The sequence below is a fragment of the Centroberyx gerrardi genome, chromosome 20 (assembly GCF_048128805.1).
Source record: "Centroberyx gerrardi isolate f3 chromosome 20, fCenGer3.hap1.cur.20231027, whole genome shotgun sequence".
NCBI lineage: Eukaryota > Metazoa > Chordata > Actinopteri > Beryciformes > Berycidae > Centroberyx > Centroberyx gerrardi.
Window position 1 is genome coordinate 13,471,761 of NC_136016.1, and position 23,610 is coordinate 13,495,370.

A 23,610-nucleotide genomic window follows, 5' to 3' on the forward strand; every position below is an offset into this window, starting at 1 on the left:
ACAAGCCCTGTCAGATAATGGTGTCAGCGGTGGGATTGTTTAGCTTCATTTGTGCAAGGAATGTCCCTGGTTAATGGTGACGTGTTGCTGTCTATTGACTCCGTGGGTCAGATTTTACCCGTTGTTGTTTTTGTCTCTGTCGTTCAATGCGTTTTCCCTGCAGAGTCGTGTATTGTGGTGTGTGCTGTAAGTTGTTGCACAATATTTCCATATCCTCAAACTTGTCAGAAAGGTCAGCTGTCAAAGCCGCATGATAGTTGGCCCTAAGACATAGTAGATGTGGGAGGTGACATGTAAGCTCATGTTCCTCCTCATTGAAGCCTATTCTTGCCTCCCACTGAGACTTGTACCATATTAGCTGTGGTCACAAATTCTCAGAATTTTTGCCCTCCCTGTTTACTAAGTTTGGTTGTAGTTCAGCCATGGACATTTAGATCAGGCCTAAATTCTGAAAGGCAGGCAGTGAGAATCAGTTGATTGTTAATAATGAAGGATGAATTGTCACATCCCTTTGCTCAACTTGCATGAACCCATCTCTCTGCATAGGGGTCTGGCTTCTGCAGTTATGAAGGGCCCACACAACTTCTAAGCTCTACAATCATTTGAATTGATAACATACATTTATTTCAATTGCCTTTCTTCCATGTGCAGTCCAGTGTTTTGAAATGGAACAGATTTCAGTGTTTAGTGTAACTACTGTGTTGGCTGATACTCTCCTCATCCAGGAGTGTTTCCAGGGTTCCGGATGACAGATGCCCTTTAAACTGTCAGAGTATCCATTATTATTGAGCCCCCTCTGCCGCGCCTCCCCCTCTGAGTTTCAGCACTTCCTCTACCTGACCAGCTGGATAAAATGATTTTTTTTTCTCCCTCCCTCCTTCTCTAGTCAGAATATTGCTTCTCCCCACCGCCCCACCGCATCCCCCACCCCCCTCTCCTAACGGTAAACGTTAAGATCCAGGAGTGGATCAATGGCTGTTTCCCTTTGATGTGCCGGGACGCATTACGAGCGGTGAGTTCTAATTGGAGCAGAGAGCCGGGGATCGATGTTGGCTGTAATTGCCTGACACAGGGATGGGTGTGAGACTTTATTATCATTAATATTTAGACATGATGTGGGAGGACCCAGCCGAGGCTAAATGTACAACGGCGGCGTGAGCCTTTCATCTCGGGAGATAAGCAGATCGATTGGGGGTTGGTGGGGGGTGGCTGAAGGAAAAGAGGTCGCGGAAGTGCGGCGAGCCGGACGAACAAATGAGCGAGGCCTGCTCCCTGGATTTTATCGGATTTCTCGGGGAAGTTTCCCTTCGGTTCGGGAAAGGTCATTCTAGGCCCCGTTCTCCCCTATAGCCGAAATAACAGCCTGGCATCTGGTCAGAGTCGAGGGAGGAAGGAGGGCAAGTGGACTTTCTTCTAAGCTTTGGACACAAATAGGAGACAACCATAACTTTTACAGAACAGACACCGTTGTGCATCCATTCGGTCAGTAGTTACTGAAAGAGCAAAAAAGTTTCAAAAACAAACAAGCCCACTGCCCTTATTTAGGTGTTTTTATATAACTTGTGACTTCACCGGGTTCAGTTGTGTCCATGAATCTAGGGTGTGTGGGGATGGATTGAGATTCAGCGGTGAGAAGGAGGAGGGATGAAGTGATATTTAGAGTTTGTCTTTTTGTCAGGGTCCATTGTTCGGGAGACGAAACAGAATATGGTGGAGGAGAAGGCCCTACGGGGCTCAGCGTTGCTTCGTTGGTGTCAGCCAATCCAAGACGCCGTTACCCAATCTCTGACGGGACTCTCCCTGTCTAGCAGCGTCACCAGGGGGGCTGGGGACTATCCCCTGTATCCATGGAGGCTAAGGGCATGCTGAAACCGTGAGGGTGTGATGTGTGTGCTCACTTCTGTCTCCTCTGTTTTTGTCACCTGGCTCCCCAAGGATTGATACCTTAATCATTGTACTTAATGGAACAAAGACGGGTAACAGGTAGGACAATGGCAGGCGTGTCAGTTTTCATGGCTGTGACCTGCTGCCTGATATTGGACAAAGTGAGAAACCCTCCAGGATCCAGGTCAGCAGGGATGGTGATAGTGACAAGAGATGGAGTGAGGGGCTGGGGCAGTGTTTCATACAGGAATATTAACATCTCAATACTTTAAGTTTCCTTTACGTTACATTTGGCTGTATAGCACACACCTTAAAATAGTTTAGGTCCACTTTAAATAAAAAAAAATCCTCTTTGCACCCACTCTCATCATTTTGAAGACGGACGGTGGTGTGTACAATTGTTGAAAGTTTTGTGCTAAATATGGACTATGGGCCAGCTTTGTCTTTGCATTCATTGCTTCCAGTTTTGTGTACATCCCTAACACACATACATGTTCCAGAGGCTAGCACCATTGTGAAAAAGCCCAGGGTTGAGCAACAAACGACCTATTATATAACATTTTGATCATTACGACAGCTTCAGCAATGTTAACACATCCATTATCTATTGTGTTGTGGTCGGTAAATGTGTACAAAGCATGCACTGTCTAAACCTAGTAGCCAAAGAACATGAAGTTTTCTCAATTATGAGTACAAAACGTATACAACAGTCATAAATAATAAACATGCTGCAAGAAAAATATAAGACAGATCTGGGCAGAAAGGAGCCAACATTTGCCATGTAGTACCTTGCTTTTCATCAATATTGAAAGCTCTTGTCCTTTTCTCAGTGAATGTTTTTACCATCTCAGTTTGGTGTTTTCAAGGTGTCCACGTTTTCAAAGTTCAAGTTTAGCTTCTTGTAAAGAGACTTGTCTTTAGACAGTTAATGTTACAAGTTTGTTCAGTATGCTCTCGTGTTCCTGACTGTGCCTGAATGTGCGTGTGTGTGTGTGCCATAGACTGTAAAGTGTGTGCATGTATATTTCTGAAGCATATGTGTGTGCATGCATGCTCACATTTGTGTATTTTTCTTTATTCCTGTGTGTGTCTGTGTGTGCGTGTGTGTGCGTGCGCGTGTGCACTTGCCTGTGTGCATGTGTATGAGGGAGTGAGATAAGAAAGAGATGAAGAGTCGCTCAGAGGAGCTTTCTCACTCAGAGGCGTCCCCATCTGTTCGCCTGGGCCTAATTGTTCCTGGGTGCGAAGACACGGAAAAAAGGGAAGAAAGCAACTGTACTCGTCCCCCGTCCCAGAGTTATTTCCGTAACATTAAAAGAGCGCCACCAGCACGCTCCAGATTATTGCCATGTAAATAATGGCACTTGGCTCGATTCCCTGCTAATGAATGTCATTTACTTTTCCAAACGAGGATTAATTATCGACCGAGGACCCCTCTCTCCTCCCACAGGGAGCAAGCCGCAATTAGCCACCAAAAGATGGCTGCTAATATTTGTGTTTTTTGAATACATCTATATGTATGTACATGTGCATATGTTCCTGTGACACGGCGGATAACCTCGCAATTAATTGTTTGCCTAATTCTGTGGTGAAACTGAGACAGACCAGTGAGGAGAAAAGCAAAAGAGTCGCATGTCGGCTTAATGTCCTCGGCTGAATAGAGTAGAAGGGTTTTTGTTGGACGTCGGTGTCGGACATTCTTGTTGTGAAACCAGAGGAAAAGAGAGAGTTGTGCTGCTTGGGAGCCGGCCTCCCTGTTGCAAAATAAGGCCAGGAAAACAAACACGGGCCTCAAATTAGATTTCCCAAAACATAGCATTCCCTCTCATTTTACACACCACTGTGGCCTGAAGACGAGAATAGAATAACCCGTGAAATCCGCTTCAGATTCAGAATGGCACAGTCATTCCTTGGAACTCTTGACAAACGAATGCCCTCTGGATCTATGCAGTGACCCCATTTTCTCCTGAAAAACAGCATGCCAATGCAAAAGTCTCACCTAATTTATCTAGGCATTTTATGAAACCGCCCGGCTAATTTGGATTTACTACCACTGATAGAACAGGTTAGTCCAACTATTAAAAACTTTTTTTCCTCACTCTCATGTCAGATTCCTCCTCTCTCGCTCTGCTCACTCCCTCACTCCCACGTGCTCTCTCTCTCTCTCTCTCGCGCTCTCCCTCCTTTTCCCTCCGTCAAACCGTCTCTCCTTGCGTGGGTTGCTTGAGCTGAGGCACTTAACCCAAATGAAGGGGAAGATGGGGATAAGGGTTATTTCTGTCGACAGTGGTGCTGTTTGAGGTGTGGACCCCCTCCTGAGAAGCCGAGACTTTGATAATGCTGCTAAGCTGAAAGGGTTAAATTCAAAAAGGCCCCGGCTTTTGAAGGAGAAATATTAAAAGAGATCTGTGCTGCCAGGTTTAAACCAACAAGTCGTTTTTCCAGCACATGTGAGCATTTTAATTTTTTGTTGCAGTGTTTGGTCTGACACTGTGTTATCAAGTGGTTATTGACCAGCTGACCAAGGCCAAGACTTTGGAAGTTGGACTGGTGACACTATTTTTTAGAAATCAAAAAAGTCCACTTTATGTTACAAAAGCCAAAGGAATTTTCCTATGAAAAACGACACAATAACCACTCACTGGGACATAAGGGAGTAATTGCAACTACAAAGAGCATTTGATATTTCAGCCTTTTCTTAATCAAACCGCATTTCCACCTGGTTTGTTTATGTCAAAAAGAGGCCAGCCAAGGTGAAAGCTGCCATTCAAAGAGGGCTTGTGTGTCAGGCGCGCCTGGAGAGACAGGGGTTATGATAATTGATAACTGTGAGAAAGGCAAGGAGGGAGGGAGTCAGAGAGGAGAGGCAGTTGGACACATACTATACCATGGCCCATAGTCGCCCTCCCCCCCTCCGCACTCCCTCCATGTTTTATGGCTGGATTCTGTTACTGCTCCCTGGCTCACCCCGCAGTGTGAAATGAACAAGTCTCCACTCCCCACCCCACCCCACCCCACCCCACGAGCACACAGACACACACACACACACACTCTCAAGAATGGCGTTTCTGTTTGGGTCTAAACCTGCGTATGTTTATGATCTGCTGAGCTTGTCATTTGAAATGTGTTTGTACAGTATGTCACAGTGCTCATGCGCATGTGTTTATGTGTGAATGTACGTACAAGTTTGTGTGTGTGTGTGTGTGTGTGTGAGAGGAGAGAAGGACTGTGCACACTTTCTGTCCTGCTGGCGTTACACTTACAATAGCAGGTAAACGATAGGAGGGCCTGGTGTTTACTCAGTGTAGATTGACACTTTAAGTCTGAGAATATTCTAGCACCCCAACATCGCCTCCCAACCTTGTCTCTGTGGCCTTTTCCCCCTCTCTCTCTCTCTCTCTCTCTCTCTCTCTCTCTCTCTCTCTCTCTCTCTCTCTGTGTCTCTCTCTGGGGGAGGGAAAGGGAGCATGCTCCAGGCTGCAGCAGGTTTAGCAGGTTCTTGGGAGTGCGGGAATTATTTTGGCTCTGCTCCGTTTCATCATTTCCTGCTGTCAGAAGTTTGTTTCTGAAGCAGGAGCCTAAGCACTTGCTTTCTCGGATGGGGTGTCACAAGTGGCACTTTGTTGAGCAGTTTTATTTGTCTCTGTCAGATTTTACATAGTGGAAATGAACAGGGATTGTACAGTGAGCAAGTTATGATCTCTGTTTAGTGTAAACCAGGGCTTTGTCAGAACGTGTATTCTTGTTGTAGTTTTTGTGTGTTCATTTCAGCGTTTGATTTGCATGTGCACTCAGGTCCCTGTTCCCGCAGTCTCACCCACAGACATACCCTTGACATGTAACTTGTGAACATAACATCTTTACTCACCATAAGATGATACATTGTGGCTAGTTTCACTATATTCACAACTATCTGGGAGTGGATCAAGTAAATATAAATCTTAAAAGGGAGTTAAAAAATGTTAAAAGGGAAGTGATTTGATTGTTTATCTAAGTAAAGCAAACCCACTATGATTATTCAGTAACTGTTTTCATGGTGGCTTGCCTGAGTGTATCAACCCTTGTGTCATATAATTGTTCCTTGCACAATCAAAACCCTAGAATAGATTTTCAAGCAATTTTCCTGGGTGGTTGAAAGTAAAATCTTGTGAAAACCTGTGGAAGTGGGTTTTAAGGAGTTGAAATGGTTTTCAAACTGCCAATGTGTATGAGGCGTAAGTGAATAAATAGATAAATAACCACTGGCCCTTGTAGAACGAGTCACTTTGGCCGCGGGCCAAACAGGTAATTCCTCCGGCATAGTTTCGGAAGGCCCACAGCAAGCCAAGCCTGCCTCAGCAGTCAGGCTGTCTGCACATTTCTGCCACTGATGGCATACCAGGGGCGCCATTTTCCTCCCGGAGACAGACAAGCCAGAGGATCTGATTGGCCTACCGCCAAAGCGCACTCACAAAGGCTCCTTTGACAGCAGGTCAGTCGGTTAACCAAGCAGTAGAGAGAGGGAGAAGCAAAAAAAAAAAACTCTTCTCCACCTCCTCACCCCTTAGCTTCATTATAAAAGGCTTCCTCATGATAAAAAAGATGCATCTTCCTGTTTGTCAAAGGACGAGGAGTGTGCATTTTCAGTAACTTGGTGTTTTTCAGGGAAGTAAGTAAATTAGTGACTCTGTGGACCTTTAACTCTCATTTGGAATACATTGGCTGCATGACAGCAAATATGGGTCTGAGCATGTGCATAGAAATCAAGGGTAAATCTGACCTATGCTTGTATATTCTGTGTGTGGGCCTGCATCCTCTGGGCTTTGTGTAGACATCCGGTGCTGGCAAGGACATGCCCTGAGTATGTAAAATAATCAGCCGCTGAAATTGACAGTAATCTGTGTCAGTTAAATTCCCCTGCCTGATATAATTGTCTAATAGAGGCTGCTTAAAGAAAATTTGTCCCATTTTCTGTGACCAAGGTGGCATGGCTGTATTTAATTATGTGGCAATAGTATGTGCTAACTCATCATTAATGGAACCGAGTCATTTCCAAAGTATTTCTGTCAGACTTGGCAGATACTACAACTCATTTCACAACAAGTAATTTGCGTTACACAGCTAATGGAAAATTTGGGGTGTAACTGGCACTCATAATATATGAGTATTGATTCTGCATTTTGGCCAAAATAAATATGTGCTCAAACATTAAGTCATCGTTGTTATGGTGTTGACGCAGCCTCACATCTTATATTTTCATCATAAGGCTGTGTTGGAGCTGACACAGTAGTGTTAAATAGCTGCTGCTGTTCTCCTGCGGGCTCCTGCGCTCATTATCTCTCCAGTCCAGGCCTTGCTTCTCTGCTTTCTCCTGCCGCCCATCTCCTCCCCTGTGTACCAGCCGCTTTGCATACGACTGATGTTTAAATGCTGCATTGTTAACTGACGTGGGGTAGCCCTTTGCTGACCCGGGAGGTATTTGCTCGTTTGATCATGGGGCAGCAGTTTTAATGTATCGAAGCACCGCCGCTCTGTAAAGCCCCCAGTATAGGTGGAGACAGAGGGCGAAGGCAGGACGGGGGATCCATTGGTTGCAGGCCTGACAGTACAGAAAGAAGGTGATTATTAGAATATCTATTGGTCAGCAAGGCCAGAGGGAACGCTGCTGACCCTGCACTTCCACTTCAGCTGCGATGGTGGGTGTTGGTATTTCGGGGAGGGAGGGGGGCTGTTTCAAAGACAGAACAGGGCCCCATTGATGATTGAAGTAGTTTCAATATTTCCCTCATATTGTGTTTGTTTTTTTGTGTGCATATTTGCATGCAAGTATGATTGTTTGCGTTAGGCCGTGTGCGGTTTCTATTTTTTCTTGTCGTCTACGCTCCTATCTGATTTGCATCCTCTAAAATAGACCCTCTCACCACAGTGCATCATTTGTATAAACAAAGGCTTTTTCATTCCCAAAGAAAACTTTTGTTCATTCTCTTCTCCTGAAGTCATTAATTTGCATGAGAATTTAACCGATATGTCTTGCAATCAGTTATAATATTGGTCAATCCTGTAACTAATTCTGGCCCTTGGTTTGTCTCAAATTGGTGAGAAAGGACTGGAAGAAGGTGATAGAAAAGCCCAGCGTCAGCGAAAACCACCTTGCCTTTACTTCAGTGTTACTGGGCATGAGAATCCCCCTTCGACAACTGACTGCAACGCAATAGAAAGAAGTGTTGAGAAAGAGGAGAAACATGGGCACAAACAATGTACAAGTTTTGTGTTTGCACCATGGGGACCTCTGTATCAAGACCCTGCTTCCGTTGAAGCTAACCAGGCTTTGGCCCCTCAAAAGAAACTATTGAACACCCATACACCCTTCTAGCCTTTCCTTACCCTTCTTTGCCCTTTTCCCTCTGTCTATCCTCTCCTTCTTTTCTCTTTGTTTTTTTTTCTTTGTGGGGAGACTCTTGGAGCAGCAGTGGCCATAGATGCCAGGGGAGAAAAAAACAGTGAGAAAAACCCACTTCGCTGGACTCGATCATTAATAATTGATGGGCAGTTCCCCCATGAATTTCCCATAGCGTTCCATAGTGGACTTGTGATGTGCAGGACGTATGGTTACAGATGGATACTATCTGAGAGAGGGACTTGATGCCCAGCACAGGGTCAGTGTCAAGACTACTGTGACCAGATGGACAGGCTTGACCAGAAACGGAAAACTATGGACATTTGTATCGAGATGTGTGTTTGTGTGTTTCTGAGTTCTGCAATGTACAGTATAGGGAGTTTGTTGGCCTTTGATATGTGCACAACATTAAGCATATTATCATCATTATTATTATTTATTATTACATCATTATGCAGGGATGGTTAAGATAGCGCTTTCTTTAATCGATCCCCTTCCGAATAATCACCTTACAATGTTTCAGATTAACTCTTTTTGTATATCCAAGTCGAGCATTATGGATCCTCTCGAGACCTCGTGGCTAGATTCTGCAAATATGGATTGGCTCTTCCATTTCCAAGAGTCCCTAAGCAGCCCACATGCCCCTTGACCTTTGAACCCTGGTTCACAGGGATGCAGAGGTGAACCACCAATCTCCATCTCTCATGGTGCCTCACGCCTACTCAACTAGTGAGAAAGAGAGAGAGAATGCCACATGAGTTTACCTCTGGAGTGGGGGAAGGAGAGAAAAGATGAATTGAAGGAGAATTCTCAGTCAATTAACTCAAGCTGTCAAAGTTAGCTCCTAAAGGGTTTGTCTTTCTCTCTTTCCATTGCCCCCTTCTGTCGTTCCTGCACTCAGCCTTCCATAGTTTTTTTTGTGTCTTTTTCTTTTTTTCTGGAGTTTTCTGCAGAAGACTGACCCTGCATGGCTGCAGGCCCTGATTAGCAGGGCTTCAGAGCCCAGAGTCTATTGATCGGGCCTCCAGGGCACTAAGCAAATGTAGCCGGAGCAACAAGTCAATAATGCCGTTATTGCAACAATCCCCGTCGCACTGGTGGCTTCCCCCGCACGCTCCAAGTGGTTATTTTTCATGGGTTAGGGAAGGGGGAGAGGTTTGGGGGTGAGGTAGGCAATCATGAGCAAATCAGTGTCACTCAAGGGCTGGATGTACACACTCTCTCTCTTTTTTTCACTCTTTCCCTCTCTGTCTCTCTTCATACACTGTCTTTTTCTCCATTTTAGGCCTCTCATTCTGTTCCCAACTTGGTTGTAACTGGTCGTTTCTCCCCTTAACAAGACTGTTGCTCGAGTTTATTCTCAACCATTGTCTAACTTCTCCCTGTATCCCTCTCTCAACTCTCAGCTCTCCTTGCTCCACCCCCTCCCCTCTCTCGCTCAGGCTCTCTCAGCTTAGACAGAGGTACTAGGGAAGCCGGTCTGCAAATTTAATGGAACAGCATGGATTATTTAGACTGACTAAAACCTCCCTTGTAGTGTCAAATGGTGGGTTGTGGGATGACATTATACCCCTACATTCTCTCTCTCTCTGTCTCTCTGTCTCTCTCTCTCTCTCTCTCTCTCTCTCTGGCTCTCACTCTCTCCTTCTCTCCCTCCCTCCCTCTCTCTCACTCTCTCTCCCTTTAAACCCTCTGCTCTGCTGGAGAAAGCGGTTGGTACCTGCGTGTCCAAACAAGGTGGTTCTCACCTGATGATTCACGTGGTCCTAAATTGTTTTGGGGAACTGGTGGTAATGCACTTGTTATTTCACACCATTCCGCCAGACGCTGTCCTTCAGTTTGCACACATTTTACACAACGCCCCCTTGAAGCGGACATGCACGTACACTAAATCACTCTCTCACAGTGTCTTACACATACATATGGTCACACACTGTGAACCTTGGCTGGCTTTTTCCTTCCGCGCCTGCACAGGGAAAGAGTGGCCTGAGGGTCACGAGGTCAAGTTCAAGTGTCCCTGATATCAAATCCCAGCTTGCTCAGTCGGCATTCTGTCCACACTAGCACCACAAACTTGAGCTTTAACCTCTGAACAGCAACCAACAAAACTTTGTTTATGTCCTAAAAGTGTGATTTTGAGACCTGTTTTGCCACACAATGGCAGTGAATGGAGAGAGAAAAAAAACGCAATTCTCCAATCGTCTCTACCGGAGCACCAGAGCAACAGATAACAGAGAATTGCCGTTTTTGGGGTTATATCATGTCCATGAAGCTACACAACCCAAGGTACTACCAAAGTTCAACATCACTTTAACAGGCATATTCAGACAACTATGCCTGAATCATTGCTGTGTGGCAGATTATAGCCAAACAAACAGCCTCAGCTCAACAGAGGCCAGCCGTTCTTTCTCTTCCTCAATTTGCTAGTTTTGAAAGTCAGTTGATTGCCACTCTATTGTACTTTTACCTTGCTGTTAAAGTGCTTTACTTTCGTCACCATACACACTGACTCAGAGTCTGGCCATGGCAAAGACAGCCAACGCTTCATACTATATGAACTGGTTTCCTTTTCTCTTTTCAGCAGTAGTTGAAGTGGCCTTAATTTGACACCATCATTCAGTGCTCCAGACAATTGTTAGATTGCATTACACACATTATTCCTCATTTATTACTCTTGTCAAAATTTTGTCAAATGTGTCAACATTAGTCAAGTGTGGGTTCTTACAATCAGCCTGGAATAAAGGAAGGCAGAGGCGTCATGTTGATGTGCTTAAAATTAGTGAGAAAAGAACTCTGAAAAACCTGACGTTTCATCATGTTATCATGTTCACTGTATGAAAACTTGCATTGATTCAATTTCCATACAAAAAGAATCTCCTCAATTGATTGGGCTGCTTAAGCCATACTTGAGTTTTTACATGGTCATATCTTAGCAAACATTATCGTAGATTATTGTTTATAATCATGTAACTGTTCTGATGATGTGCATGGATGCAGTATTTTGACAGGTGGAAAAATGTAGTAATTTTTCTAAGACAAGCAGAGGTGCTAGTTGTCATACTCTCCTGGTATGGATCCGCACTCTCAACAAAGACAGGAGATATGGACAAACTTTGGAGTAGGATGTTACAGTAGTATGTATGAAAAGGTTTCGTTTTGCAAGCCTTGTGTATTGGAATGTTTGCAGGCAAAAGAATGGTTGTGACTTGGCCAATGTACATTTGTATAAGGGGAGGGTCAGTATGTGTGGGTGTGTGTGTACTACTTGTATGTTCTTGTGCTCGGATGTGTTTGTGTGCATGCTGGTGGGCAATATCGCAACATCGTCCATATCTGGAGACACACAGGATGCAAAGCGAAACCACACGGGACTTAAAGCAAATATTTGGAGACTTGATTTGAAATGGCAAACAAACACCACGCAGAGCTTCCATACCAGTTAATAAAAAGACTCAGACATAAACACTAATATCCTCATCACTTCTTTGTCGTGGAATCCTAAACAGTCCTCTCTTTAGGTCTGAAGAGTTTAAAGCATTTATCTGATGGAGAGTTCATGTTTTTGGGCGGAAAACCACTTTCTGGCGCCTCACTGCATCAAACTGTGTCGTTTGGTCAAGAGAAGTTATTGTGAAGATAAGTGCTTTGATTCCAATTTGTACCACACAATTAAAACTAAAAACTCTATGGAGGATGAAAAGGAATCCATTGGAAATAGACGTTAGTGCCTTATAGAAAAGTCAGTTCTGTTGTGTTGTAATTGAACTTCTTTTTCACATTTTTTTCTATTTTTTGCAACGTGAGCCCGAGCATTTCTGCAGAAGTACACAATCCTGATCCAAAAGCTTGAAATAGCCAGATTGAATTTCACAACAATAGAGTAGGTATCAAGTGTCAACCCCTGGTTGTATTCCTCCCTGCTGCCTGCCACTAAGTCAAACAGAGGATCATCTCGGTATCTCTCTATTAAAGTAGCAAGAAATAAAAACATACTTAAAAAAGTTAGGTAGTGGCAAAACTGTGAAACAATCAGGAATCGGCGTGCAGAGTCTAACCAGTCTCTCTCCTGTATTGTGAACCAGTAATGCAGCACGCAGACGTCATAAACTATTGCCCCAGGTCTGTCCTACAGCTCCCAGAGCATCCCGGCTCCACTTCTCTTTCTGATTCCTCCTCTCTCTTTTCTTCCTTCTCATTCTCTCTCTCTCTCTCTCTCTCTCTCTCTCTAGTTTGGTGCAAGTGAGCAGTAGTGCGCACAAATGATTTATGTACTTTAATGAGATTTCAATACTGAACAAACAATAAAAATTTATGGACATCATAGTTTCGGAGGCCTACAGCTCTATGGCTAGTGTTACGCCCTTTTTTCACCAGGGCCAGTAATCGGATCCACAGCTGGCCCCAGGCCCTTGCAGAGTGTATGCAAGGGGGATTTTGTGTTTTGGGAAATCTTAGCCAGAAAGGAGAAATGGGGATAATTGTCAGCTATCAGGGTGTAAGGAAATTGCATCTATTTACACTGTAACCCCCAAGTCAAGTTGTAGTTTAAAAGCACATGCATGAGTTACATGTTCACTTATTCATGATATGGATCCAGACATATGTAAGTGAGCTGTCGGCAAACCAAGCAACACTGAACACATCATTAATTGATCAGCATCCTTTTGGTCTGCTCACTTACAGTGCTGCCGTCTAATTCACACAAGTGATGAGTCTGGCTTTCCTTTCTATCCCAGGCAATCTTGGTGACGACCATAACAGCTGAGAGCCAGAAAGAGAGAACTTCAGTCCAGCTCAGTTTGTCTTCCACAACAAATCCCCACCCTGTTTGTGCATAAGTTTCTATCCTGACAAGTCAGGTTTTCATTCATACACCACTATAGTACAAAACTACCATATTTTTCAGTGCAGAACACCTGCAGCATGCCAGTAATATTGGTGACTTTTTGCTCCATGTTCCAACGATGCCTTCTGGGTCAAGGCCTTCCAGTGTTTCCCATATTTGAACACATTCTGGTTCTCTTTTAACCTTTCACAATCACATGACCAAATTTGCCACCATATTGCAGGGAAATCCAGCTGACTGTAAGGGTCCTTATTCCAAATTATTTGAATATTCAAATGATCTAACTGCCTCTCCTGGCTTTTATTTGTTGTGACGCCACTGAGCCTTGTAACCCAGAAAAGCAAGTATACCGGGGCGCATAATGCTTCACACACCCCTATACAGTACCTTGTATTTTTACAGCAGCCTTGAACAGGGCTGTGTTAGTCAGCCTACATTGACCTTAGTGTGAATATCGGCTGTTGGCATGCTCCTGTTGGTGTGACTATACACCATTAACATAACAAGAACACAGGGCAAACCCGGGAAAACAAACTAACAAAAAAAAAAAAAAAAAACGTCTCACATCACCCCCACCCCTTCAGCAAGAGTGAGAGATGGGGGAACATGATTGGAGAAAGAAAGGGAAAGAGTGCGTGAAAAAGAATGCAATGGAAGATTTGAATAAAGGCACTGAAGGTGTAAGTGAGGCGATAAAGGGAAGACAAGATGGTCGAGGGAGAAAGAGGGAGAAGGAGGAAGAGAAGGAAGAGAGAGGAGGGAGAGGAGGGAGGCGCTGGCAGGTAGCCAGGCAGGGGAATGATCTGTGTATGTATGGAGCTCAAAAAGCCACCTGTACATCACACCGGGATGGGGAGAAGCTGCCGCAGCTGCCTGAAATCGCTGCCGGCAAAAAAGTTCTTAAAAATTCCAGAAAGAGTTGCAAACAATGTATTCTCTCTCTCTCTCCCTCTCTCTCTCTCTGTCTCTCTTTTTCCATTTCCCTCTCTATCTCTCTCTTTTTCTCTCTATTCCTCTTCCTTTCCCTCCATCTCTCCCTTTCTCATACACACAATCCCTTTCATATACACACACTCCTCCCACGCTGTATTTCCTCCTTCCTTCTGTCTGTCTCTCTCTCTCTCTCTCTCTCTCTCTCTCTCTCTCTCCATCCCTCCTCTCCCCTCCTTTCACTCGTCTTCTGCCTCGCTCCCTCCTTCCCTCCCTCCCTGCAACACTTTTCCAGGAGAGATCTAGGTCCCAGTCTAGGCTGCTGCTGGCCAGGGTTGTTAGCCGCCAAATAAAAAATGGATGAACTTGTAGAGCCCTGGTGCTGCTCTCCGGTATGAAGAGAGAGAGTAAAGTGGGAGAGAGAGAGAGGGAGAGGGAGAGAGAGAGAGAGAAACAGGCTGACATGAAATACCTTGCTCAGGCCACGTCCTCCAAATGAAAACCCGTCCATTTTTTATCTCAGTCTTCTCAGTTGCGTAAACAGACTTTGTTTATCAATACAGGTCAAAAAAAGGTCTGCGACTCCTTTTTGGACACAATTCCTTTATCTTTACATTCCCTTTATCTTTCCTTAGAAATACTGTATGTTTTTAAATGGTAGCACTGATCTTCAGAAGTGATGGCAAATTTTAGAATACATTTTTAAATTTGGAAATTAATTATATATATTTTTTATTTTCTTACTGCAAAATTATTTTCAAAAGAATCTAATTTGTTTAAGGTATTGTACATGCCAGAATAAATGTAGACATTTCAGTAGCCTCATAGTACAATAAAAATAGATTTAAGTAAAATATATAAATTGGATACAAAACATGAATAGTTAGTACAGTATTTTGTAATAGTACATTATTCTATACAGTATTACTTGTGTCATATTACATGGTTACTAACAACATGCCATTGAGTAATTACACACCAATTTTGCTAATAAACCCTTGTGAAACTGGGACACTGTAGTATTTAGGCTACTTCTCAGTACAGTACAGTGGTGTCTTGAGTGTGAACGTCGGTGTGTGTGTGTATATCCGTGTGTGTGTGTGTGTGTCTGCCTAAAGTATTGTTTTTCTTTTGTGAATTACATGATGGTGGCTTTTTAAATAAAGTAATAATGTGAACAACGTGCAATTAAAGAGCTGTTCCAGCAGTGTGTGTGTGTGGGTGTGTGGGTGGGTGTGTGAGAGAGAGAACTTCTGGACTATGTGTGTTTGTGTGTGTCAAAATTCATCATTTAGCTTGAACACCCCCTTGGGGGCAATAGGCGGAACATACATAGTGGGATCAAATCTCTAGCAAACAGGTCAAGTCATTATCTCTTTAGTGCAACACGAACCTGATCTGCTTGTTTTGGATTGTTTTGATAAAACCACCAGGAGTTTGTCCCATTCTGCCCTGTTTCATTCACTTGATTGAAACGTCGCAAGTTTGTCAGGTTACTTTGTCCAAATTGGATTGATCGGAAGCCCATTTACACATTCTGATTTGACGTGTGTGTATTCGTGTGTGTGTTGCAGAGCCAAGACCGAAAGCAGTATGTGTGCGTGCGTGTGTGCGTGCTTCGGCAATGAAACATTTATTTGTATTAGTTTGTGATAACAAGTCAGTGCGTTAGTCAGGATCTACCCCCGCCAGCGTTCCACCTCCATGTCCATCACTCAAACCATTTGTGAACACATTGATCCTTCCCTCCCTCCCTCGCTTCCTCCTCTCCCGTGCCGCATATTCCCAGGGTTTGGAGGGAGGAGAGCCAGAATGGCTCAGACAGCCATTGATTTTTATTTTATTGGTCTACTAGTGGAAAGAGGAGGGCTAGGGGAGGGCCTGAGAGATGCAACTCTGGAGCTAAGTTTGTTTTTAGTGGAGACGCTGTGTGTGTATGTGCGTGTGTGTGTGTGTTTGGGGGGGGGGTGGGCCTATCTGCTTATGTCTGTCTGACTGAGACTGTATTTGTTGGGGGGGTTATCTGCCTGTCTGAGAACTGTGTGTGTGTGTGTGTGTGTGTGTGTGTGTCCAGCCACCTCTGAGAACCATCAAAGGTGTGTGTGTCTGTGTGTGTGCATGCGCATGTGTGTGCCCACCCTCATGTGTTGTGTGTGGGTGTACATATGTGTGTGTCACTGAAGGGACTGGGGAATCTGGGGCACTGATGGAGCTGGCACTGGGGATCTGGACCCCTACACCCCCCTCACACACACATACACACACACACACACACACAGCTGAGGTGTATCCCGGTGCTCATTAGAGCTGGTAATAAGGCTGTGCTGCTGGAAAAGGAGGGGAAAAAAACAGGGAAAGGAAGAGAGAGAGAGGGAGGGAGAAGGGAGAGAGGGGAAAAAAAGAAAAAAAACGGGAGATTTTAAATTTTAATAACACTGGTACGATTTTGTAAATCTTTCCTGACAGAAAAGTCCTCATTATTTTCATCTGTCTCCGAGGAGCCTCTCCTCCAGCTCTGCCTCCCCGGGTAAACGGACTCCTCTCTCTCTCTCTCTCTCTGTCTCTCTGTCTCTCTCTCTCTCTCTCTCTCTCTTTCTCACACTCCCCCTCTCACTCACTCTGTTTCTTCTCCCCATCTCTCTATTTCTCTCTCTCTCCACTCACACTCTCTCTCTCACTGCTGCTTTATTGTCCATTTCTGTCCTTCCGCCTTGCTTTATTTTTTTTGCACTCCTTTGCACTCGTCATTTGACTATTCTTTCTTTTTTACTTTCTCTCTCTCTCTCTCTCTCTCTCTCTCTCTCTCTCTCCTGACAGTGTGCATAGCATCAGTGCTGTATTTCTGTCTAGTAAGGTGTTCGCTGACTGGCTGCCTGGGTTTGAAGGAATATCAGGAACCAATAGAACGGCCAGTATTAGTCGCTCTTATTGGCTGGTGTCTCAGTTACAGCTACTGTGGGTCTGTCTGTCTGTCTGTCTGCATACACATGTGTGAGAGCGTTTTTTTTTTTTTTTTTTGGAGGGGGGAAAGTACTTGGAGTGGGGATCATAGTAGGGAGTGGGGTAAAGGTAAGCCTTTCTTAAGCTGTGTGTGTGTAGGAGTGTGTGTATGTGGGCCAGCATGTACGTCTGCTGCACACTTGTACGTGCACAGTGTGCTTCACTCACACACACACACACACTCACACTCCCCACCCACCCACCACCACCACCACCACCCCTACCACCCCTTTCCTTCCCTTTCCTTTCCCCCCCTATGTCAAGTGTCAAAGCCAGAGGATGGATCCGGTTTGATAAGTTCTGTTCTGTCTGGCCACGTGTCAGGACGGGATCAACCATACGACAGAAGAAAACCATGTTCTTCACTCTCCTAACTCCCAATTTTGGGATTTTTTTTTGGTGGGGAATACAGGGGGGGTTTTTATATTTGCGGGGGAAGTTTTATTTTAGCTGCTTCTGTTGCCTGAGGAGTTTAAAAGGAAAGTAAAAATGACTTTTAGTAGCTCATTTGACTCGCGGGCTGATAAGAAGTGCTTTGTTGGACATATAATACAATCTGCAGATTACATCTACGCGTCACAGGATCTCAGAGACAAAAAAAAAAACAGATTTGCAAATGAGTTGTCCAGAGGATTATGAAAATGATCTGTCCTCTGGGATGTTAGTTTTTTGTTTTGTTTCGTTTTTAGAGCCCAGTTGTTATGAATGACTAAAAGGGAGAAGCTTAAACTGGATGCATTCTAATGTAAGATGAACAGGATGTTTCCTTATTTCTTATTATTTACCAATAACAATCATTAATCTTTTTTGTGAGATCATACACAGAATATTGATTTGTATTCTTTTGTGTCTTGTTTGATATTAACGTTATCTTGTGATTTGAATGGAAAAAGAATAATTTACCACCTAGCCTATAATGGAACATAACCCCTGGACCCCCCCCTTCCCTCCTTCCCTCCTTCTCTCCTTCCCTCCTTCCTTCTTTCCCTCTGTGGTGGGAGTGGGTGTATGATGCCTTTAATATCCTCGCTGCTCGGCTGTCAGAGGGCAGGACTGTGGCTCTTTACAGTGTCACAGACACTGTTTCTTAAATGGATTTCAGCATGGCTCATGTGAATTATAACTGGACACCCCCCCCCCCCCCCCCCAACCCCCCACCCGCGCCTCACCCCCTCCTCCCAGACTGTCTGGCTGGCTGCCTACATATGTATGTGTGCATGCGCCTGTGTGTGTGTGTGTGTGTGTGTGTGTGCGCACAGCTTGGGCCCTCTTGTCAAAGGTGTCCCTCCCTCCTAAAACCTCACAAGATCTTGTAGTTTGAAATGAATTCTTGTGTGTGTGGGTTTTGCAAGAGCATTAGAATAGAATGAGAGGTTTGAGGTTTTGTTTAGTTGCTTTGCCCTGACATGTTGCTCATACTGGATTCAAATACAGAGTTGGTAAACTGATATGCTTAGTTGTAGTTTGGACTGTGGCAAGATTAAAATGATTTAATTTATTCTGGAGAAATTGGGTGCTTTGACAGCTGAAAGTTTTTGACTAGGCAGTTCTAAATTTGTATCAAGCTTCTGTTTATGTTAAGTTGCCACAAATTAGATAAGCTACTGTATATTAAACTTCAAGATATATTTTCTTAGATTGGTGTACAGAGAGTCGGTTTAGGTCAAAAGAAATATTTTTAAATACGTGTCCCCAGAGAAAAAGTTCTAAAATTGCAGCGCTGTCATTCCTTACTGCTTTGAACATTGTTTGAAGATATTCAACATCATTTGATACCAAATCGGTCCTTAAATGAATACAATTTATACAAAATTGAACCCCTTCTCCTGGCACCCTGACTCCTCATCCATAAAGGCTAAAACAAACTTCCTGTATATATTTTTCCACCCAACTCCCCCAAGGCCTCCATTTGCCCTCCCCTCTTTTCCCCAGCTGTAAAATTAACAATCAGCACAACGCAATCTGGAACCCCCAACACACACACACACACACACACACACACACATACACACACAAACATCTTGGTGCACTAGCATCTCCACTGGGCATTGGGCTTGGATAAATAATGAGTCTAAATAATGGATGTCAATTAATAGGGGGAGACGCGGCCTTGCTAAGCACACTCTGATTAGTGTTTCTGTAGGATCCCCTCCCCAACTGGCTTCAGCCAATCGGTTCAGCATTATGCAAACAAGGCTATCCTATCATAACAACCCTACTGCTGCCTCCACTCTTATCACAGCACAGGGTTGTGGGCATATGACGTATACTCTACAATGTTTTATAGTATTCCGTTTTTTTGTTTTGTTTTGTTTTTTGTTTGAACAATGAAATAGTGACTGACACAATAAAACCTGTATCGTATGTTTGCCGTGTGTACACTCACAGGCTCTTGGACCCCTGTTTCGTGTGTATGTGTGTGTGTGTGTGTGTGTGTGTTAGAGAGAGATAGATAGAGAGAGAGTGGCAGAGGCTACAACAGGACTAGTATCAACAGGATAGGAGAGAGTATCATAACTATACCATAACTTTTACTTATATTTTTCAGTATAATAGTGTATAATACATTACACCTTCATAGTACTGCGTGCATATATTCAGGATATACTGGCTACTAAATCATTTTACCAATGAAGAATGACTATTGTCATTGCAAACATTAGCCCTAATAAGCTCTCTGTTTGCTTTCATTTAGCAGAACTTGGGATCAGATTTTTAGTGAGAAGCTTGGAAATCCTTTGCAATGGAGATATCAGATGAGACTTTTGAACCAGTTAAAATAGGCAAAGTCTTGTTCCCAGTGGAAGCAGGCCGGGCTGGGTTACAGGTGATTGGTTACAGTTTTTAGGAGCCTATAACAGTAGCCTCTTGATGTACTGCAGTGGTTAAAGTGTCATTTTTTTTGTATTGGGCTGGAGAGTGCTTTGTGTAAAGCGGTTGTGCAAGGTAAACAAAAGTCTCCGGGCTGAACTTTTTCTGTGAATAAAATACCACCATGCAAATACAAATACTACGACGTAAGCACAAAAGCACTACACACAAGTTCAAGTTTGATTCTGTGTGTTCCTACATTTTTCGGCATCTCAACAGAAGTGGGCTGCAGAATAAGTAGCTGGTTGTTGGTGCTGGGGATCTGAGTTGGAGCTGGTGGACTGGAGGAGGCTGATAGTTTGACTGGTCTAGGGGGCTGGGGCCGGGGCTTTGGAGGGTAGCAGGGTGAGTGAGCAACCAGCCAGCCCCCTCCCCAGTGATAAATGGCCACAGCATGGGCTATTCATCTCCTGCTTAGAGAAGTGGACACTGCCCCCCTCCCTCGCCGTCTCCTCCACCCCTCCACATGTCAGCAAATGTGATAATTCTGTCATTTGTCAGGAGCAATGGAGGGTTAGGGGATTGTGTGTGTGTGTGTGTGTGTGTGTGTGTGTGTGTGTGTGTGTGTGGGGAGACAGACTCTGGAGAATTTTGGGGACACACACATACACGTTGAGGCGTGCACACGTTGCACACACACTCCCAATGCGGCCGCTATGACCTACAACACTCTCCAGCTCACCAGTATCCATGCACACTCCCTGTCCCTCTTCTCCCTCCTGTTCTCCAGCATTCTCCTAAGCCCTCGCTCCCTCTTTCCCTCCCTCCCACCCTCCCACCCTCCCTCCGTCCCCGGGCTTGTGTTTTTTTGGTTCAAAGCCCCCTCTTGTCAAGTTTACTTAGGCCACAGTGGGAAAATTGAAATGTGCAAAAGAGTGAGTCGTTTTATGGCAAATTCCATCAGTAATTCAGTGATTTTATTACCTCCAGGAAACTACTGAGCCACTTTTTCCACTTTATTGTGCAAATAAACTTTTTAGAGTCTGTCTGCTGTGTGTGTGTGTATGTGTGTGTGTGTGCATGTTTTTGTTTGTGTGTGTGTGTGTGTGTGTGTGTGTGTGTTTTCAATTGTGCATGCCTTATTTATATGGGTCTTGCACTTTCTTTTGTATGTTTGTATGTGTATGCATGTCTGTATGAAAGTTTTAAAGAGGCTGAGTGTGTGTACACAATTCAGAGATAATTTGTGAGACATTTTAGATAGGAGCCATGAGCATATGTAGTTTTGGAAATATTGTCTGTCTCTGTGTGTGTGTCTGTCTGTGCGTGTGTGTGTGTCTGTCTGTGCGTGTGTGTGTATGTGTGTGTGTGTGTGTGATTCCCATGCCAGTGATTGTATACCAGTAAATACCATGTATGCAGGCCTCATGGTGGCTATTAAACATGATAACCCCCCCGGTTGATGGCTGGTCATTTAGTTTGCACATAAACATATGAATGTTTTGGGTGTGTTTTACATTTCTCTGTAGACACAACGTGACTACTGTGAACCCTGACTAACCTCTCTCTCTTTCTCTCTTTTTCTCTCTCTCTCTCTCTCTCTCTCTCTCTCTCTCTCTCTCTCTACAGGATCATCCAGAATCGCATCCTCGTCTTCATCCTCGGAGCCATCATCCTTCTCACCATCATCCTGGCCATCTATTTCAATCTGCGAGGCCACTGATCTCTCCCTGCACACACTCTGACACACACACACACACACACTCTCCGACACACACACACACACGTTCCCCCCTGACACAAACACAAACACACACACGTGTGATTAATAGCGACAAAAGCGTTGTTCTGGTGTAATTAGGACAAATGGTCCCCATGAATCACTGTTTCCAAGACCTGACAGGGAGCTTTTTTCCATCTCTTTCTCCTTTCCTGCTTTCCGTTCCCCCTTTCTTTCACTCTCTACCTTTTTCCACTTTGCACGCCCTCCCTCTTTCTTTCTTCCTTTCCTTTCCTCCTCTCGGTTTCGTCTTCTCCCTGTCAGGTTCTGTATCTCTCCCTCCTTTCCGGGGACAAGGGGAGTGTTTTTATGATAGTTGATATTATTCATGTTGTTGTCCTTTAGTGTGGTTTTGCATGGCAACAGCCCATCCTGTCCCCACCTGGGTGTTTTTTTTTTAGAAGTCCAAGCTGATTCAAATATGTAGAAACCATGTTTTTTTTTTGTGGGGTGGGGTGGTGGAGGGAGTCATGTCTTATTTAAGGTGTGTGTGAAGGAGAGAGAGAGTTGTGTGCATGTATGTGCTCGTGTGCATGAGTGACAGACATAGAGGGAGGGGGCCACAATGTGCAAGTATTAACACCAACAGCAGAGACATGTCCTGTAGCATGCATCAGCTCTCTTCTGTTACTGTATGATTCAGCTGTTCTCCACAAAGCCCCATGCAGCACAAAGGACAGTGCCTTCAGATAAGACATGCTGTTCACACACTCATTCCTTAAAAAGCTTTGGAGAGCCCAAAACAGAAGGGGCAGCGCCGCCTCGCAAACAAAAGGACGCACATAGAAAAGGTTGAGGTCAATTCAGCTTCAATCAATTAAGAAGAATGAAAGCGTTCTTCATTCGTTAATTATAACGTGCTTATTTTCAATGATTGCATTCAAGATGCGATACGTGAACCTTTTCAAGACATATTTTGGACTTTGGAAAAAAAATCAATCTCAGTTGGTTTAATAGAAAGGGAATTGACCCCAGCCTTGGCACATACAGTGTATGAATACAATACAGACACAGATGTACACACACACTGCAAGCACTCCACTGCATACTTTACAATGAGAACGGTTAGTCTATGTTTTCTACTGACATTATAAATAGATTTAATAACCACATTTGGTACAATGCCCCCTACACCTCCCCAACACACATTTCCACTGTTTTTGCCCCAATTCCCATTCCGATGGACTTTTTATTTAACATACCTGTCACTGTAGAAAATGAATAATTGTAGGCATCATACTGTATGTACTAACAGTCAAATCTACATAATGTATAGTGTTTTTGCTCTCATTACCAGTGATTCTGTTACTATTTATTTATAAATGCATAAATGAATTCTCGATTAAAGATTCCGTGCTAGAGTTGCATATTTTATGAAGGTTGAAGCTATTCTACATGAACATAGACCACAATTTTTTTTGTTGTTGTTTGTTTGGTTTTTGTTTTGTTTTGTTTTGTCTGTTTGATTTTGGGTTGTCAGTGAGTAGACTGAAATGTAGACTGCACACCAGGACCAAGTGAAAAAAGTGTGAATTTCTAGTTTGGTGTCTGAACTCAAAGGTTGTTTTTTTTCTTCTTCTTCTTCTTTTCATATAAATGGAGCTAACCTGTTTTAGAACTTGTACTTTTTTGTTCTGTATTTTCCTTGTCAAGTTCTAAAAGTCATAATGCAGTACGTTTTCTGTCGAGGATTTATCTGGAAGCTGACTGATGAAGTGATGTGTTTGCAGGTGTTTGAAAATGTGAGTCTACTGCTGTTTAGGTTTTTGAGAGGAAAGCCATTCTTGAGCGGAGGGGGAATCTGAATCAATCTGAAATCTGAATTCAAGATTTATATTTGGAGAATTCCAGTAAGTCAGGATTCGTGAAAATATCTCATGCTCTACACACCTGCGTTCAGCTGTGCCTGGTCATAGGAAACACACGCAAATTGGAGCGTTTGACCCGCACCCCGTCACCCTTGCACTGCGCACACACACACAC

The 23,610-nt window shown here is 44.0% G+C and overlaps 1 protein-coding gene across 2 annotated transcripts in view; it reads left to right on the plus strand.

The window, feature by feature from the left end:
* vti1a (vesicle transport through interaction with t-SNAREs 1A) overlaps positions 1–23,239 on the plus strand; it is a 126,167-nt gene extending 102,928 nt beyond the window's left edge. The window contains exon 8 of one of the 2 annotated variants that reach the window (XM_071914797.2): positions 21,477–23,239. In XM_071914797.2, coding sequence (XP_071770898.1) covers positions 21,477–21,570 — 94 coding nt within the window. In that variant the 3' untranslated portion in view covers positions 21,571–23,239. The remainder of the gene's footprint in view (positions 1–21,476) is intronic. The other variant, XM_071914799.2, reaches the window with a different exon arrangement.
* The last annotated feature ends 371 nt before the right edge of the window (positions 23,240–23,610 follow it).